The sequence below is a fragment of the Rhinopithecus roxellana genome, chromosome 18 (assembly GCF_007565055.1).
Source record: "Rhinopithecus roxellana isolate Shanxi Qingling chromosome 18, ASM756505v1, whole genome shotgun sequence".
NCBI classification, from domain to species: Eukaryota; Metazoa; Chordata; class Mammalia; order Primates; family Cercopithecidae; genus Rhinopithecus; species Rhinopithecus roxellana.
Window position 1 is genome coordinate 94,702,733 of NC_044566.1, and position 19,899 is coordinate 94,722,631.

At 44.5% G+C, this 19,899-nt stretch overlaps 1 protein-coding gene across 1 annotated transcript in view; it reads right to left on the reverse strand.

The window, feature by feature from the left end:
* Positions 1–19,899, reverse strand: part of FARP1 (FERM, ARH/RhoGEF and pleckstrin domain protein 1) — a 283,330-nt gene that overhangs the window by 40,953 nt on the left and 222,478 nt on the right. Inside the window, 4 exon segments of the mRNA XM_030922251.1 lie at positions 787–974; positions 14,852–15,098; positions 16,618–16,693; positions 19,432–19,500. Coding sequence (XP_030778111.1) covers positions 787–974; positions 14,852–15,098; positions 16,618–16,693; positions 19,432–19,500 — 580 coding nt within the window.

Genomic DNA, 19,899 nt, shown 5'->3' on the forward strand with positions numbered 1-19,899 from the left:
TAGCTGGGTCTAAAGGGACAGGAGTGAGATAAGCTGGTGGCATCATCGGCCTGAACTCCCTTGGTGGCTGTCAGTCAGGTGGGCAGCCAGCCCCACCGTGGAGCAGGCCGGCCATCCAGCCTTGCTTTCTCTTTAAACAATAAGTGCAAGGAGGTCGCCTGTTGTCCACCATTTTGCCCTCTTCTCATAGGAGTCCACCTGACTCCACTGCTGGGTGTACACACAACAGATTTCTAAGCAGAGACTCAAACAAATACCTGGACACTCATGTTCACAGCAGCCAAAAGGTGGGAACCGCATGACTGTCCATTAACAGAGGAATGGATAACGAAGTGTGGTTTATACACACAGCGGGACATCACTCAGCCCTCAAATGGCAGGCAGTTCTGACCTGTGCTACATACGGATGAGCCATGAAGACAGAATGCTAAGTGAAATAAACCAGTCACAAAATGGCAAATACTGGATGATTCTGCTTATAAGAGGTACCTAGAGTAGGCAAATTCATAGAGACAGAAAGTAGAATGGGGGTGCCAGGGGCTGGCAGGAGGGGTAAGGAGGAGCTAGTGATGAATGGATGTAGTTCTGTTTGGGAAAATAAGTTCTGGAGATGGACGGTAGGGACGGTGGCACGACAACATGAATGTACTTAATGCCACCAAACTGTACAACTGAAAATGGCTCACATGGTACCTTTGCTCTTATGTATATTTTCCAATTTTTAAAATTCATACACACACACGTGCACACACAGTCACACACGCGAGTGAGCCCTCGGCCCCGTACCTTCCTCCGGCCCTCATCCTCATCGTCCGTCCTGGGGCAAGCCTGGTCATTCAGCAGTGGGCTGATCAAGGGAGAGGTCTGCTTGGTGTCCGGGCTCAGGTTGGGAGACAAGGTCACGTGGGCAGGGGCCACTCCCCCCTGCGAGTTCACAGACAGCTCGGAAAGGTGAGGGCTGCCAGTCAGGGAGCCTGTTTGGGGATGAGAAGTTTTAAAGAAAAAAAAAAAAGGTAATTTTTTCTAGGACCTGATTTCTATTCACTACTTTCACCTTTTTCAAATTGTAAGAACTTTGACTACCCCCCATGGCAAACCTAAAGCGATTCTTTATTTTCAATTTTTTTCCTAAGTCAAAGCTGCCTTAATAAAGATAGCATGAATAATTCAATGGAGCCTCTGTTATGTAATTAATTGTAAGATAAGAGAACTCTGCTTAGATAGCAATTAAAATAGCCGAAAAGCATAGTGTATCCCAAAATAGGAATTTCATCTCCCAACTACTGCTTATTTCTAAGAATTACTCAAGAAAGACACAGTGTCTATGTCACAATGAGACGTGGGGAAATGAGTAGAAAATAGAACTAGACTAACAGGCCTACTGGTGTACTTAGGACACACTACGTCCCGTAACAATGGGTCACAGCTAACAGAAAGGTCGAGCAACTCCCCATTCTACAAAGAACAGAAGCAAGCTTGTTATACCTGGTGATGTCATTCCATGTCTCTCACTGTTTGGGACAGAAACACTAGCATCACATTACAGGCATATGTAATCACTTCAACATGCAAAACCAGACGTCATTATATTATCACCATTTCCCTTTATGAGACAAAAGTGACAGGGCACCATGAGTCCTGGATAAAGGATATCATAGTAAGTAAGATGAAAATGTGGCCAGGCGCGGTGACTCACGCCTGCCATCCCAGCACTTTGGGAGGCCGAGGCAGGTGGATTGCCTGAGGTCAGGAGTTTGAGACCAGTCTGGCCAACATGGTGAAACCCCGTCTCTACCAAAAATACAAAAAAATTAGCTGGGCGTGGTGGCATGCAACTGTAATCCCAGCTACTTGGGAGGCTGAGGCAGGGGAATTGCTTGAACCAGGGAGATGAAGGTTGTGGTGAGCTGAGATCGTGCCACTGCACTCCAACCTGGATGACAAAGTGAGACTCTTCTCAAAAAAAAAAAAAAAAAAGTATATATTACCCGCTATGAGTCAGCCAAGGGAGATGATATATACAGGATTCTCTTTGCCAATATACTTTTGCAAATATCTGTATCTCAACCCACTGAAACTACGTGGGATGTTTCAGAATATACTTCTAACCTAAGTGTTTTTGCCCACCACTTATATTTATACTAATAAAGCAGATTTGCTAGAGATAATATGAGGTAAGCAAAGTTAACGTAACCTGTAGTCCTGTCTACTACCATGATAAGGAAAGACAAAGTCAGAGCTTTCCCAATTTCTCAGTCTAGTTTCAGGCTCGCTGCTACTTGGTACGCTAAAGATCTCTCAGGGCAAAGGGGGAGGGCGGTTTTCTGGGAGCACCCCCATTTTCCTGTCATCTGTTCTCACCCTCCGGAGTCATGCATGTGCATTTTGGAATTACAAGATACAACACCCTACCTAGAATGGAGCTGATGAAGTAAGGGTGGTGAATTTGATCCCAGTATAAACGAACCCTGGAGAAACCACCACCAGCCCCCACCCTTGGTGCCAGGTTGAGCAGTCAGCGGCACCGCCAACACAGTGGAGGGGGAACCACTGTACCTGGAGAATGACAAAAGGCAGAGGTCCTGCCCAGGGACTACTGGTTAGTGCAATGATCCTTGGATAACAAGGTTAGTAAATGTGAGGAAAAGGCAGATTCAGTAAGCTCGCATTTTTAAAATCCCTCTGCTTTTAAATCCTGTTTTTAATATACCTCACTAAAATGAAGCCTTGTGTTAGACAAAGACCCCATCACCCGAAACACCACCAGACCCAGAAAACCCCGGAGAAAAAGGCCAGAAATTGCTTCACAAATGTCAATTTTATTGACACTAGTGCACAACTAAATACAATAATTGCAAAGGAAGTGGAACTTGTCAAACAGAAAAGGTGACAATGAGTTAGAACTGCAGTTATTTCAAGGTACTACACTATTCTTTAAAAAAAAAAACACACAAAAAGAAAAATGTTATCACTACAAATAGGAAATAGAAAAGAGAAATTCTGGCAGTCTGTCTAGAGGTTAAAACATTTCATGCATTTGTGAGTTGCTGTTGGAGAGTTGTTTTTTATTCGTCCACCATCATCTGGCAACATTCGGGGCTTACCTTCAGCTCTCGCACTGTGCGTGAGATCGGGGGAGGCAGTTATAAGTGAGAGCATGCTGGACCTTGACTTTGCAGTGACGTGGAACAGAAAAAGCATTCGCCTCATCATTGAAAGAGTTGGAGCCGAGAATGAAAGGTAGTTAGAAGGCCAGTGGGAAGTGGAGCAGAGGCAAGGAAATAGCAACTAGCAGGCCCTAGACAGCATTCGGCAACAGACAGGAAGTGAACTGCCACTTGGGGCAAGGGACAAGTAGGGTGTGCACACTCCGATCCAGCCACCTCCACTCTCAGAGGCCAAGAGCGAGCCCCCTTGCTGCACTGCACCTGGGAACACTCATATTTAGGGGACAGAGCAGTTGGAAGAAACGAGGTAACAGACTATGGTTCCAGTAGAGAGCCTGCCCTGCCAAGAAGGTGTGCCACGGTTCAGTCAGCTGGATTTGGAAGACTCCCCGCTGTGCTCCAGAGGAGACAGGATTCAGAAAACAGAGGGCTGAGTGGGAGCTTCAGGGTCACCTGCGTACCTAAAGCAGGGAACAGCTCAGGATCAGCCCACAGGCTGCTGGGGGAAGGCTTGCTGCATTTCACTCATGTAGCCTAAAGATGTCAGTAACAACTACTTAATATGTGTGCTCTGCAGACTTGGAATGACAAAATTAGGGTGATCAGTTGGCCTTTTTCCAAGACACCACTCCAGCTTTGCTTATAGGGCCTAAGAAAGACAGGGCGATGGGTGTGTTTAAACAGCAAGACCAATAAGCCAAAAAATATCAAGCAGTCTGGTCTAGAAATTTATCAGCATTTTAAGGAAGGGAAAAGCATGAAACTCAGTTTAGTTTTGCTATTTGAGTTGCATCTGTGGAGAAGAGGCCCTTTCTCTCCTTGCAAGATAAATAATCTGAGGCTTTGAAAATGTATAGGTGACATGGTCCAAACAAAATATGTAACTCATTTACCTTTCAGCAATTAATGAAATATGCTGACAAGGGGGCAATTAGTAGAATTTGGCAGCTTGATAAGTAATTAAAATTCTCTTTTGACTTTGAGCCAGGGTGTGTGACAACAGTCTGTACAAACTGGTGTCCACACCAGCAGGTGTGAAGAGCTGTGTCTGTAAAAAGCCAATGTCCAACGTCGCAGTTATTAGAACTGCGTGGAATCGGTTTTCACTGAAGTAGTCCATTTTACAAAAAAGCTAACAAACATGGTTCTGTTGTTAGGTAAAATGAGCCCAGTTGGATTTATATGGCATTATAAAGCTTGTTCACATCTTGCAGTGTGTCGCCTGCTTTGAAGGCACAGCCCCAGACAGCGGGGAGAGGAAACTGTGACTGACACTCATTGCTACTCCATGAAATTATCGATGCCTTTGGTATTTCCAGTACTTCTCCCTTTATGAAAAAGTAATGCAAAGTAATTTCTTTCATTAGGGAGCTCGAGGTAAATAATTTGGGGGGACCCTAAGAGGAAGCACCTGCTATTAAGGCAATAGGTGGAAAGAAGTTTACAGAGATTAGAAAAAAGATCAGTCACACGCTGAAAGTCTAGAGGCTTCTAGTGTTTTCAAAATTATTTTTCCTATTTCCTGAAATTGTCCTGCAATTTCTTAGGCATTCAGTTAGATGTCAGGTTAGTAGCTCTCAAATCCTTCACCTCTTCCCTGTGATTTCATGACCCCTCCCGCCCCCCTGCCATTCATCTAAAAGAGGTTTGAGTTTTTGCTGCCCCCTCGGACTGAAAATGCCTCCAGTCATACAGCTCTTAAGGGAGGCATTTCTAGTAATTGCTTTATAGAATCCTTTTAAGCATACACATTCTCATGGCACAAACAATTATGGAACTTCAAATTAGCACTGCTGTATTTATGGATTTCAATTTATCACTCAGCCCAGAAACTGCCTGTGCTGCTCTATCTTTGCAATTTAAAACACGCTCATCATTCTTCCCTCTTGGCTGGTCTGGGGAAGCTGGGTCTGCAGCGTCTTGATCAGCTCTTTGGCAGAGCTGCTGAAAGGCAGTGGGAGGAGACTTCATCATCAATGTGCCAAAGCCAGGCCTTTCTTCCCGCTTTGGGATTGGGTACAAGCTGCCTGTTAACCATGTACCCATATTCAGGGCTTCAACACAAACTCACACAATTCTGGGAAAGGAAAAACACTTCAAATCTACTTTTCAAGTAATAAAAATGGCATTTCTAGTACTTAACTGTACCTGTTCTGTTTATTAAATTGGTCTCCAGTTTTTAACTACATAGGTATTATTTTTTTCCTGTAAAGGGGGAAACTAGAAAAATTGACAATTAAAAAAATAGTAATCCAAGATATGTTTATTAAATAGCTAATATTTGAGAGTGAGAATACTGACCAAAATGAGAATATTGATTGCTTTCTTGGCTTTTCTTTTCCAAAATTTTAAAGTGCAATTATAAAAAAGTTTATATGTTTTTTCCTTCAATATTCCCCCAAATAAAAGTATTTATTTTGAAATCTTCTGGGTGCCACTTATCTACCACAATTTGTCTTCTTTTATTCTGTTCTAAAATATAGGAGATTTTATCTCTATGTGCCCAGAATACGCTCAAAAGGCCCAAGTAGGAAATATATTACAGATGGAAGTTTTCATCTATTTTTTTTTGAAAGGCTCTATTTCAATCCATATGCTCTAAGAGGATACAATTAAGCCTCTCTAGAGATTATCCCACTTGAAAGCCAGTTATCAAAAAAAGGGCAGTATTATGCTGAATAATAGGTAGCTTCCTGAATAGGCAGGACTCACTAGAGTCTGATATCTAGGTTGGGGCCCCGCTCAGTGGAATACACAAAGCTGGCGGTATTTTATAGAAATTACAAAGTTCCACAAGAAAAACCAGGTTATAGGATTACCCATGTTAGCAGTGTGGTCCTCTTCTTGATACCTGAGGTTGCTGAGGGTAATGTATGTGTGCTTCTTATACCCAGCTCCTTTAAGAAAAGTTTCACAAGCAGCTAAGCATCAGCTTCACAGTTCATCATCAAGCAATTCAGAAAAGCAGTAGCAATGCAACTTCCAGAAAAAGAATTGAAATGCACTAATGGAAAAGACACAGGAGAATGCTGCTTTGTTTGAACACGGAGGTGGCAGTGGTGGTGATGGTGGTGGTAGTGGTGGTGGTGGTGATGGTGGTGGTAGTGGTGGTGGTGGTGGTAGTGGTGGTGGTGGTGGTGGTGGTGGTGGTGGTGGTGGTGGTAGTGGTGGTGGTGGTGGTGGAGGAGGAGGCAGTGTTTGGGTTGGGAACATGGTGCTTCGTACCAATGAAAAATACCATCTTGTACTCAGGACAAAGCTTCAGCCATCAGTGGCAAAGAACAGTTACAATGGACAGTTTTTACAGCATGACACCTGTTAGGACAAGTAAAAGCCCCTTCAGTTTAGATCAACAAGAGATATTAATACCGTGCATACACTGTGACATGAGCTTGGCCTTCCATGCTCAAAGAACCACCAAGCTCATTGTTATTGGAGAAGCCAGCATTCTTCCCAGTGGTATGAGTCCATGCTTTATTGACATACTGCATTCTTCTGCCATGGAGAGAAGATGAAACCAGACAGCATCTGTGAGAACCTACATGTTGGGTGCCCATCAAAATGAAAAACAGCTCATCGGCCATCAGAAGTCAACTGGGACCAAGTCAGGTGAGGCCTTCTCTACATTCCCACCTACTTCCCCACCCAGCAACACACACACATATCTACATATCTATAAGCTAAATTATCTTATAGATATGACATAGGTAAAGGTTTCTATCCCCATTTAAATAGATGTTTCCATTCAAAACATAAAGGCAAATCCATGGGTCGGCTGTGTAGGCTCTCCATGCAAGCTACAGTCACAGATGCGCTCTGTTTCAGTGAGACCTCTCCTCTAGCTACAGTGATCCTGCTCACCCCCAAGGGCCCCGCTTCTCCCATGCACTGCCCAAAGTATAAAGTGCAGGCCTTGTCAGAAGAGCAAAGTTCACCTCCTCTTTTCCTACTTTAGTGAAATCTGGCACCACCCAGGATGATGACTTAGGATATGCTTTCACATGAAAGCTTGCAGTCTGGGGAATAGGATCACTGTATTCTAGAGGAAAGAGGTATTCCAAGTACAAATTGGTATTCAGCAGTGTTTAAAAAAAAAAAAAAAAAAAAAAAAAAGACATCAGACAGTGCTCCAACAGTGCAGGAACAGAAGCTACACCATGCTTTGAGGGTAAAGACAGAACGCTGAAAACAAAGCCTTTTCTCCTAGATAGGTACATGCTGACGAGACACTGCATACAATGGAACAATGGAAAATGTTTTCCCAAACTGATTAAACAAATGACAAAAATGAGAATGAAGTCCCCAGCCTTTTCTATTTCAAATTAATTTGGTGTATTAGAAATTTTAAATAAAACATATTATCTACAGTATTAAATATACACACAGAGAGAACAGAAGGGAATTTGATTAATAATATAGGCCAAGCTGGTGAGGTTTGGTTAGTCAGGTTTTCACAGCAACATTAGGCAGAAAGGGGAGTAAGGGTAAGGGATTTATCCATCAGCCATTCTTGGTGCTTCTGGAGCAAGCAGCCAGTGTGCGTCCTTAACTAAGGAAGACCTATCTTCGGTCTTTCTATAAATCACTGCAAGGAAATTGAAAAATGCTTTACTTCCTACAAAGAAACTTTGAGACCCAGAAAAAAAGGAGTTGTTAGCTTGGTTTCAAGAGCCAGAAAAGGTCATCTATGAGTAATAACAGACTGGTCACCATGCCACTCCAGGCTCCTAACTGACCCTTCTATCATTTCCCACTTTAAGGCCAGCTATCAATCCTGATTCATAATAAAGCAGACTCACTCCCTCACAACCCCCCACACCACTACTGCCTCCACATCGCACTCAAAAGTAGAGTCAATCACTGTCCGATGCTTTTTACTCCACACACACACACGTCTGCCCGGTGGTCCTTGCTCCCTCCTTAGTGGCCTTGGTCTGTGTGCTTTTCCATGTTGCAGTGATTTCTAACTACTCCTCACTCCTCAACATTCTGCAATTGCTGCACCTGGCCCCAGCAGCACACTCAAGTATCTCACAGCACAAATTTCCATAACCGCATTGGTGGCGCCGGCCCTGTAGAGTTAACCTTTTAGACTGGCTTGCAACTACTCATGGAGATCAGATATCCCGTGGCAACAGTTGATTACTTTCATACAGAAAGCCACTCCAAGACAAATCAGAGTAACCTGATCTGGAGACTACATGAAGACGCAAATGCACTGCTTCCACTCCAAGTAACACTTAAACACCAGGCACCGAGAAGATGCTGAAGGCTCGGTTTCCAGGCTACCATGCTGTGATGGCTGTGTCAAGTGGCCAATCCACACCGCAATGATCCTGAACAAATCAGAGTCTATTCAATGTTTAAAGCTTTCAGGAAAAGAAGATTTTCTTTTGGTAGACGCTAGGGACTTCTTCCCTAGTGTCTACCAAGATGTTTAATTGCTTTCACTAGGGGTTAAAAAAAAAAGTTCCTTGTGCTAAAGGTTTTGTTTTTCTCTTTTCTTTTTTTTTGGAGTGGTGTGCTGTTTATTTTATGAAATGAGAACTTTCTTCAAAACAAGATGCTACTTCCCCTCCTCCCAAACACACATATGGCACAACAAATCAGCATTTACCACTTCCGTTCACGGGGAAATGCTTGGAAATCTCTCTCTAGGTTACTCTAGGAAATGACAAAGCTGCCCTTTTCAAGGACATATCCAAACAGCTGGCACCAGGCCACTTTTGATCGCTGATGTCTACAACTCCAGGCCAAATCATCATAGAGATTTTGTGTGTGTGTGTGTGTGTGTGTGTGTGTGTGTGCGCGCGCGCGCGCTTTTTGTCATTATTTTTTAATAGAAAGAAAACTGCTATATTAAGTGTCATGCTAATTTTGGCCTAAAAGTCACAGCTTCATTTTAAATTCCAACAACTGGGAGAGGTGTGCACATGTGCTCACTAGAGACATCAATTTTTATTAAGTTTCACTCAATTAAACAGAAACAGATGGAATTAAACTAACAAGGAAAAAAACAGGACCAGCAAATTCTTTAATGTTGTCAGAGTAAATGTCTTTAATCACTTGCTGCTCATAGAAGTTCACTCAACGGTACCTTTCTCTCCATATGCTCTTACGGGCTTGGCTAACAGAGAACCCACATAAAACTCATCAGAACGCTACCACTTTAAGTGGAAATGGTAGCATGGATTATCTTTAAATGGCTACCTCTTTAAATTTATGCCTGAGGTTGCAATTTTTTGAATTTTTGTAATCAGACCTTGACGATGACCTTGAGCGGTAAGATATAAATAACTCCCACATGCTTAGCGTTCCAATAATGGAACACTAGGCATAAAATGGCTATGGTTCAAAGAAACCAGCTCTATTACAGAGATTACCTAGAAAGACTCTTCTGCAGTTCAATTTGTAAAATGTAGTAGGAATAGAATAGACTCCTACCATCAAACTAGAGGAAGGCCAATCTTAGAACTAAGCCTGGAGAAATGTTTACAGACTATAAAAGAGAAAGTCCAGAGAGAAACAGTCTTTCTGGGGAATGTAACTCTAAGAGCTCTTGAAATTCTAGCTAATCAGAATAAGGTCCCAGGCAAAGAGAAGGGATCCAGCCAGAGGCGAATAAAAGCAACATAAACCTGACAGTGAAGGGAACCCAGATTTGTTAATTTAAGGCCGGGTCTGCCTGTAACCCAATTACACACTAACAGCTTCAGTTTCACCAGTCATTCTGTGCTGAATGAAATATGGAATAATGCTTTAAGTAGAAACAGGAGATTGAAAGCATGTGAATACTGATTACAGGTATGAAACAGAGCCGTGTGCACACTCATGGCAGTTTCAACAACATTTAAAATGACAGATTGATCTTTACATTATTTCTTCCTTTAGAAATTGCTTGACAACAAAACCAAATTTTTGCTTTTGGAACCAAATTCCAGGGCTAATAACCAAAGTTGAGTTTCTGATGCACATTCAGAGCAGACCGGACTTTGCATATTTGGTGGGAATTTTGAGACGCTCATGCTGTGTTTTAGTTTTGCAGGTCTAGCTTTTTTCAGCATTGCCTGGCTTAAATCTTCAAATAAGTTCTAGAGAATAAAATCAGAATTACTTACATTTCAAGTGCAGGCCACATGGCACAAATGGGGGAGATAAATTAGAAATTCCCAAACATGAATCACACATGCAGGGAGGAATCCGGCCCGCAGACTTCCTCTAATTAAACGCCTATCTAATAAAATAGTGTCAATGGCACACAGATGACTGTTAAAGGAGCTGAAGCCATTTATTTTGAGTTCTGGAGCTCATTAAATGCATTTCTTCATGTTAAAAGAATTTCTTGCGTTTGTATTTTGCCCTTAACAAGCAACAGCAAAGGCAGCCACAAAAGAGTCTAAAATTTACATATTTTGACATAACATCCAACAAAAGATATTAGCGCAAGGAGGCCCTGGGCTTTAAGATTTATGTTTATACAAGGCTTGTTTTCCATTCATGGTCTTAAGACAGTATGTCACAGAGCAGCTAGTGAGTGGCTGGTATGTGAAGGCCTGGGTCCCCTGTTGAGTCAGAAGACCCTACACTAGCTGTTGTCTTAGAAAGATTGGTTGAGAAGTCTCGGAAACCCTTTGAAATCTGAATACATTCAGAAGTCTCTAATATCTGCTACCTAGTATCACACCCAACCCTACCTCTGGCCTTCCTCCACTCTTAGCTCAACTTCATGCACACGCATGCCCTTCTTAAGCTAGAATGAGATCTGCAGGCTGGGTAAAGACCTGGAGGACTGGAGTCTCCCCAAAGTCAGAAGGCATGGAGGGTGGCACGGTAGATGCTGCTGGCTTTTCCTGACTGAGCTCTTCCCAGTGACACTGGGGAGACCACATCAGCTCAGCAAACATGCTCCACCAGGCTCAAAGAATGTACAAACGGACTCTTTGGCCAATGTTATGGAATCTTTATTAGCACAGGACAAGCTCCTCTTGAGGCAAGTAGTGACTGTTCGCAGCACATCAGGATGTATGATAAACAGCCTTTAAACAAACTGTAAGCACCATTAATTACACCAGAATTGCTGCTTTTGTAAATACTGGCCAAGAAGCAGAAACTGAGTTGCTTGCCTGGTACAAAGCCAATGAGGGAAAAACTCTATGAACAACTCTTAGAGTGAAAAATTTCGTCGATACAGAACTGAGTATACTGCCATTGATCAACTGCTCTTAAAACACTTAGATAAAAATCACTGCTGTAGGAAAAAGCAAAACAAAATAATGGTTGAAGCGTGTTTCGCTCTGGGATGCTTATATTTGATGATTCCTGTCATAGGCTGTGTAAGTTCATACCCAGCGAGCAATCGTATTTCATTATCAGACTGCTGTATAATTAGAGGGGAAAAGAAAATTCATCTGAACAAACTACTTAACAAACCACAGCATTCCACACTGGGTTCTGTTTAACTCACACTTCACTAAACACTCATATAGCAAATTGACATTCTTTCTGTGTCTGAACAGATTATGCAAAAATGTGTTATAACTGCAAAACCCCCACAATATAAAAAGAAGTAGTTCTTCCCACCTATTATGGCCTGTAATTGCCTAAGTCTACTCGATCACTAGTCTCCACATCTGATTTGAATTATTAACTCATATAAGACTCTCCAAAATTAAAATACTGAATCAAAAAGCTCCTATTGCACCAAGATATCATACAGGCTAAAAAAGTGAAGTCTAGAGACCAGGTTACAGTTTCAGCTTTGTCATGCAACAGCTGTATTACTTATGCAAAGTCACTTAACTTTTTCAGAACAAGAAATGAAGGTTTGCCCAGATGAACTTCTGAGGTCCCTTCCAGTTTAAAAAATTCTGTGATTCTGTTAAATACATAAATTTAAAGCAAGACGTAAATAGACTACTTCAATGAACAACTCTCAAACGATCCAACAATGAGCTTGATTCAATCAGGCACTGAATCAAATGATTAGGAAAACAAAAAAAAAAAAGTCTGTATAAAAACGGATTAAGTGTTCAGATTCTTTAAAACCGACTTCTGGACATTCATGTGGACAAATACTCATTTGTGAATGAGATGAGCCGATACCCCTCCATTTTCTACGCTGCTGCCAAATTCTACTCGGTGTCCTAAGCACGCTTGGTTCTCCCCTTGTGATCAGGTCACGTGATGAGCCCAGTGAGGCCCTGGTATGGTTGCACATCAGGGAGCTATCATTGTTAGGACTCTTTTCAATAATTTTGTAGTTACTTAGGATCTAAAAATTTTATTCTACAATTTATCCTTTTTTTTTCCCCCTAAAAAAAGTACCTAAGGCTGAAAAGTGCAAAACACAGGCATCAAGAAAAAGCAGTTTGTTTGTGATATTTTTCTTATTCTGCAAGCAAGCCAAAAATTTAGCTAACACTTTTACTGTATTCCACTAGATTCGAGAAGGCCTGGGTAAGAAGTGGCCCTGGCTGCCCTGGACAAACAGCTGGGAAGGCCAAGAAGCACTCCAGACCAATGAGATCAAAATCCCTAGGGTCAGGGTCCCGGCGTCACTAATTTTTAAAATATCTCAGAAAATTGCAACGTGCAGCTAAGGCAGAGAAACTTCAAGTGAAAACAAGGCTCTTTAAAATGCAGGAATGCTGGGTGAAAGGCAGTGACACTGGTGGGCAGGATTTAAAAAGAAGTCAATCTCTCTCTCCTTACACTTTCTTTATTCTGGCTCAGAGAAACATCCAAGTATCACTATTCCCAACAGAGGACACTGTTCACAAGAGTGTGAATGGTAAGACTGTGTCCATAAACCAACCAAGAGCAACCATGCTGGAAAACAGTCCTTCTTTGCGCCGCACACAATTCAAAGGCAGGCATTTAGTTTGTTGACCTACTGGTGACAACAGTGCCTATTTCAAGGTGTTACTCTTCCCCACATCCTGCTCAGCAGTATTTCAGTTTCACCAAGAGATTCTGAGAGGCAAAATTGTACTTCTCAAAACATAACAATATGATCCACCAATGCAAACCTAAACCAAACCAGCAATCCCAAGTAGATTATAATTCATGAAGATTTGACAACTTTTCTAGTATTTCACAGGAAGCCTGGGAAGCAGAAATAACCCCCAATTCTTCCCATTAAAATATTCATTATACTTGACTAAAGATTTCACCAACACAATCTCAACTAGCTATCAGTTTACATTTGGCCTTGAAGAGTGTCAATTCCTCACTTCATGAGGCATGGACAAAGCAGCCATCCTTTTAAAAAAGGGGAGAATGGGAAACCGATCCCTTTCCTGTAATCTCAAGGATGCTTCAAACTCTCAACCAACAGGTAGGTGATCTGCATAATTGTACACAGAAAACTGCCATCTAAATATAACACACTATACACACGATCAGATTCATAATGAAGTGTTTCTTCCTAGCCTTCAACCAGCAAAATAAACAAGTTCCTGGGAACTTGTCACTAGGACTTTCTGTTTACCTTGTCCACCTTTTCTGGAAAGCAAGCCACTTATGTGAAGTTTTGTTTTTCTTAACGATTTTTAGAAGTTAGGCAGACCCTTTCAAACATGTGCCTGTCCAAAACCTCCTCTAACAAATCTAGACTACAAATGAATGAGTCACTGGAACAGATCAGCTCTAGGGAAACCCTGGTCTCGTGACCCCAGGTTGCTCGGGCTGAAGACTTGCCTCCTGGCCTCCTCACTCATCTTCCTCCAGTTCCTCAGTCAAATACAGGCCACCCAAGGACCCCTGGCTTCTCAGGAGGGACGGGGAACACAGCACTGCGGGGTTACCAAACACGAGGGGCTGGCTCCCGGGGCTCAGCATCTCAGAGTCTGACTCACTGGACTCTGTCCCACTGCTGGTGGAGCCCTCGGTCACTTGCAGAGGTGCCAGTTGCCCTGCCATGCCACTGGCACACACCGACTGCACGGCAGGGACCTTGGAGGCTGCACCCACGGGGGTGGTGCCATTAGCCAGCCTTCTACCCTCGGGAGCAGCTGCACTGGCTTGCCCCCCCTTCCCACGGTCACCAAGCCCATCCATGGCCTCCGGGGTAAATGCTACCTGGCTAAGGATGAGTGGATCTGTCTCTGACTTATTATATCTACCAGGAAGATTCCGCAAGTATGGCCTTGGCGAGGTGGGGGAACAGTGTTCATAAGGAGGACCCTGGCCCGGGAGAGTGTCTTCTCCCATACTCCCCTCTCTACGGTCATGTCCATTTTCAGAAACATAGCCTTGAGACCCAGTTCTGTCCCAACTCATATTTGGACTTGAACTTCTGCTGCTGGGAGACAACGGGGTGGCCAGGGGGCTGTGACCAGCAGAGCCCTTGAACATTTCATCTATGAGAGAGCTATGCCTTGGGAGTCGAGGGCTCCCGCTCATATCAAAGGTTATGTCTGCTGAATCGTCATCAAGGAATTCTCTGGAAGAAGGCCGGGAGGACTTTGCAGAGTGCGGGGAAGCCCTACGCCTAGCCGCTCTTCGCCCCTCGTCCCTGGACAGCAGATAGACACCGCTGGTCAGATCACCCTCATAATTGTCATTTGTTTGGGACCGGGACCGGGACGCTTGTTCTCTAAGAAGGTCGTATTCACTATCTACGTCACTGCAGTCAATGAAAGGAATGGAATTACTGCTGCCTCTGGCAGCCCGCGATGCTGGACCTGTGCTTGGTTGCGGGGGCCGAGGTTTACTCTGCTGGGTCCTATCCTTAACGACCTCCTCCTCTTCCTCTGCGGGCGCCGAGGCGGCTCCGTCCACCTGCTTGTTATCCGCGGGGCTTCTCGGCGCAGGGCTCGGGCGCGACCCCGGCTCCCCCGGGGAAACCTTCGGTTCCTTTCCTTGCTGGCAGCTCTGGCCCCCTGGAGATTCGGCACCTTCTCCAAACGTAAGGCTGGCGCTCTGCTGAGACTGGGTGGGGTGGGGAAAAAGGTGCAGAGAGATGGAGAAGAGGGAGACTGTTACTCCAAGGCTGAAAACAGAAAAGGAGAGCCAGCGCCTCCCGGAAGAACACCCGAGGCCTCTGCGGCGGGAGGACTGCCCGGAAGTGCTCTGACATAACAGCAGTCAGGGAAGCACATCTGGGCGTGATCCAGTCGTTCCTTCTGGGCGTGGCGGCTGACAGCATTGTTCCTGGCAGCACAAGCCAGGGCCGGGTCTCTGCTTTCCAGGGCCCACCGACTCATGCTGGGGTTTGTTCTTCTTTTCTTTTTTTTGGAGGGGTAGACAGGGTCTTATTCTGTCACCTAGGCTGGAGTGCAGTGGTTGCAATCACAGCTCACAGCGGCCTCAACCTCTTGGGCTCAAGCAATCCTCCCAAGTAGCTGGGACCACAGTCCTGCGCCATCATGTCCGGCTAATTAAAAAACATTTTTTTTTTGTAGAGATGGGGTCTCCCTGTGTTGTCCAGGCTGGTCTTGAACTCCTGGGGTCAAGTGATCCTCCTACCTTAGCCTCCCAAGTGGCTGGGACCACAGGCATGTGCCACTACACCCAGTTAATTTTTAAATTTTTTTTATAGAGACAGGGGTCTCTCTATGTTGCCCAGGCTAGTCTTGAACTCCAGGGTCAAGTGATCCTCCTGCCTTGACCTCCCAAAGTGCTGGGATTATAGGTGCCAGCCACCACGCCTGGCTCATATTGGGCTTGTAAAGCTTCTATGGAACAAGACAGCCCTTCCAGCCCACAGGGGTCTCCAGGGAAGGGTGGGCAGGCACATCAGGGACCCCTGAAGGCAAGTTGCCACAGTCATCAGAAAAACGACAAAGGACACTTATACTTCTCAGGGCAGCCTGGATGGGGAAAGGGGTTTTTTTGGATGCATACAATGAAACCTCCTTCATATTCTTCCCCAAGTTTCTTTTTCTCTTTTAAAGAAAGCCCTGAAAACTTACCCAGAGACCAACTCCAGGGAAAACGAGCTTTTGCCACCCTCAGAGCAAGAGTGATAATGTCTCTTACTGCCAATTGTGGTCACTGCCCTGTAATACAAGCTCTGGGAACTCGCCGGCCAGTTCTGTGCCAGCAAAGGCTTCTGGCCTTGGCACCAGGCAGGAGCTACACCCATTAGTTACAAAGCGGGTCCCCATCTCTTCCCACGTGGACCCATTTAGCTGGAGAGCCGGTCTCAGCTCTGCCCACTGCAGCAATGGTTCCGCTGCTGAGCTGAGTTCTCGGTGGCTTAGAGTGCTGCATGGGAGATCAGAAGGCAGCTGAAAACACAACACACTCCAGGGTCTCTGAGCCCAGGCTGCGGGCACACGGCACAGAGCCTATGTCTGGTCAAAGCCAAGGCCCATAATCAGATTCTCATCTGCTAAAAACCTCAAAGGAAAGGACGGAGAACCAGAAATCCCACTATGAAGCCCAGGGCTCCGTGGAGGAAGTGTGGGGAAAAGCAGAGTTATCATAGGACAGCGCCATCACTGACCTGCTCCGGCACTTCCGAATTCAGTTCTGTAGGCTGTGAAGCAAGGCTCCGGACAGAATGAATCTTGCTGTGCTTCCTGGGAAAAATCACACAAGATCATTAATGTTAGGTGAGGTTTTTGTTTCTTTTTTCTTTGTTTTAAATGCAACAAAGGTCCTTTTGTGGGACGCATCAGTGCCTTCCTCAATAATGATGGTACCCAGAGCCGCCTTTACAAATGCTACTTGGAAACAGACACGCAATCATCCTTTGATAGCACTTGCATGGCCCAAGGGTTATTTACATCTTGGAGAAGTTCTTAGAAGCCCTTTTGGTAGTTTTCATGGTGCAGCTGGTAAAGAAACATTTAGCAACTGAGCAGGACCTTTCTAGTTAAGGGGAAAGTCACAGAGAAGGGAGGACGTGGCTGGGCCCTCCCGTGTTCTGAATGGCCAGCTATGGTCTAACAATATGAAATCAATTCATGTACTTTAGGTAATTATTTTCTGGATCAGTTCTATAACAGAGGCAATTACCACTCATCCGCTCACTCCATCAAAGTGGTAAGTTCAGAGGAAAAGGCCTGCCCTCAACAGTAGAAGGAACTGACTTTAACAGCATCTTGACACATCTCTTTCATCTCTTCCCTCTCAGTCTGCCTATTCCCCTTTTCCCTATCAAACAGGCACTCAAATGCTCAGGTCCTGAAATTTGTGAGACTGTATAAATATAGATTCTATTCCCAGATATATCCAGCTCTTCTTCAAAATACTCCAGGTTAGCACAGAAAAGCTCTAGAGATCCACATTCTGAAACAGAGAACTGGGCTACTTCTTACATGGTCTTCAAATACTAACCATTGACTGCCCAAGAAAATGATGGGATTCATCTCCACACATGCCTGCAAAAAAGCCTCCTGAACATGACATTTCTGGAGACAGGGCATGAGAAAGCACCACAGAGTTGCGGTAGAAGGAAGATGCAAGGATGGCCACAGAAGCAGGTTTATTTCAGCAAAATCAAAACGAAACACTGAAATAACCTGGATGGTTCTCAATAGGGAATCAGAGAAATACAGTGCAGTATCTTCATACTACTGTATGGCCCTTAAAACAGATCTCAAAAAAAAAGTAGTATTAAAAAAGCAAGATGAAGAATTATATACAAGAGTACTAATACGAATGAAAAGAACACACTCACAGCGATTCCTTTTTTTTTTTTGGGACAGGATCTCGCTCTGTGGCCCAGAGCTGGAGGGCAGTGGCACAATCTTGGCTCACCGCAGCCTTGACCTCCCAGGCTCAAGCAATCGTCCTACCTCAGCCTCCCAAGAAACTGGGACCACAGGCATGCACCACCACATCCACCTAATTTCTTTCTTTTTTTTTTTTTTTAGGTACAGATGAGGTTTCGTCATGTTACCCAGGCTGGTCTCAAACTCCTGAGCTCAAGTGATCCACCCACTTCGGCATCCCAAAGTGTTGGGATTACAGGCATATGCCATAGTGCCCGGCCTCCACAGCAATTCTACACACTCTTTTTGGATGCAGTAATATGCATAGAGAAAGAAGCCTAAATTTGGCAGCTGCCTCTGAGGAGGGGAGAAGGGAAATTACCAGAGCTGGTGGTTCAAGGGGTTTTGCCACGTCTGTAACGAGAGCTGCAAATAAACGAAGAAGAAAAAACAACCCCAGAAACAAATGTGTCCAGCTGTTAATGGCTGTTAATTCTAAGTAGTAGGAATCTGGGTGTTTGCTGACTTCTCTGTACTTTATTATAATTTTTTAAATGTATGAAAACGAAAAAAGGTTTTTAAAAACCCTTCATGCACTAACTAGTGCTCGAGGCCCCATGCTTTGTTCCTTTACCCTCCTCAGGTTCTGCTGCTCCGTCCTGGAGCACTGGGCTCGGGAGCTGGCTGGCCAGAAGCTGCTTAGCAGCTATGAGACCTGGGCTACTTATTTAACCTGTTGGGGACTCAGCGGCTCCATCTTTACAAAGGGAATAAAAGAACACTGACCTCACACAGCTGAGGTGAAGACTCAATGAGTTCACACAGGCCTAGTGCTTGGAACAGCCTGGCACACACTAAGGGCTGTAAGTGTTTGATAACAACAACAGCAGCAATAATAAATCCTGTTTCTGGCTGGGCATGGTGGCTGTTGCCTGTAATCCCAGCACTTTGGGAGGCCAAGGCGGGAAGATGGCTTGAGCCCAAGAGTTTGAGACCAGCCCTGGCAACATAGGGAGACCTCATCTCTACAAAACATTAGCTACAAGTGGTGGTGGGCACCTGTGGTCCCAGCTACTCAGGAGGCTGAGGTGGGAGGACTGATCGAGTCCCAGAGGCTAAGGCTGCAGTGGGCTGTGATCACACCGCTGCACTCTAGCCTGGGTGACACAGTGAGACCCTGTTTCGAGAAAAAAAAAAAAAAATCCGGTTTCTGCTCATCCAGATTTACTTAATTAAAAAGTTCATAGACATACTTTCAGTACAAATCCCAAATTATTGAAGGACTCACCACTGAGCTAGTTTTTATGACCCTTCATTCCCCGCGGTGACATCCTGAGCCCTTCTCTCCTTCTCCTTACTAATGTCCTCTCCCGCCTCCCCTGGTCCTCTCGTCTGCTCTCATCTCACTCTCGAGGGCATGCCCCTGGGCTCTAAAACCTTCATCTCTAACACTAGACTTGCTGAGGGTGACTGAGACTGTCATTTACAACTCAGGGGACACCAAGTCTGAAGTCTGGGTGAAGAAATATTTAGCAGCAACAAACATTACCTGGCGAGGCTGAGCCTTCTCAGACTAGAAGCAACATCGAGGCTTCTCTTACCTTTCAAACTGCACCTTCTTATGTCCTCCTTCTTTAACATAGTCGAGAACCTGCTTCTGAGTCCGACCACTGAAACAGAGACCACAACAGGGAAGGGGAGAAATACCAAGGTATTCTCATTTAAACACGCAAATGATGCTTCCGAGGCTTCACTTTCCCTCCTTCCCTACCTGGGAGAGATGCAGGATTTCTCGGCTAGCCAGGACTAAAAGCAAGCCTAACAGACTTTGTATTTTTGGGTCCATTCAGTCTCTTGATATTTTCCTTGAATATACAGAAAAAAATGTTCAATTAACTAAGCCCACTTGATAACTGTGTTTGGTTACTAAGCAACCATCCCAAGAGCGTGTACCTTTCATGAAGGCAGGGATCATTGGGCTCAGCGCCTGGAATCGTGTTTGACACATGGCAGACAATGATTTGTTAAAAATGAATGGAAAAGTTAACCAATAACGTGCAAGTCCACAT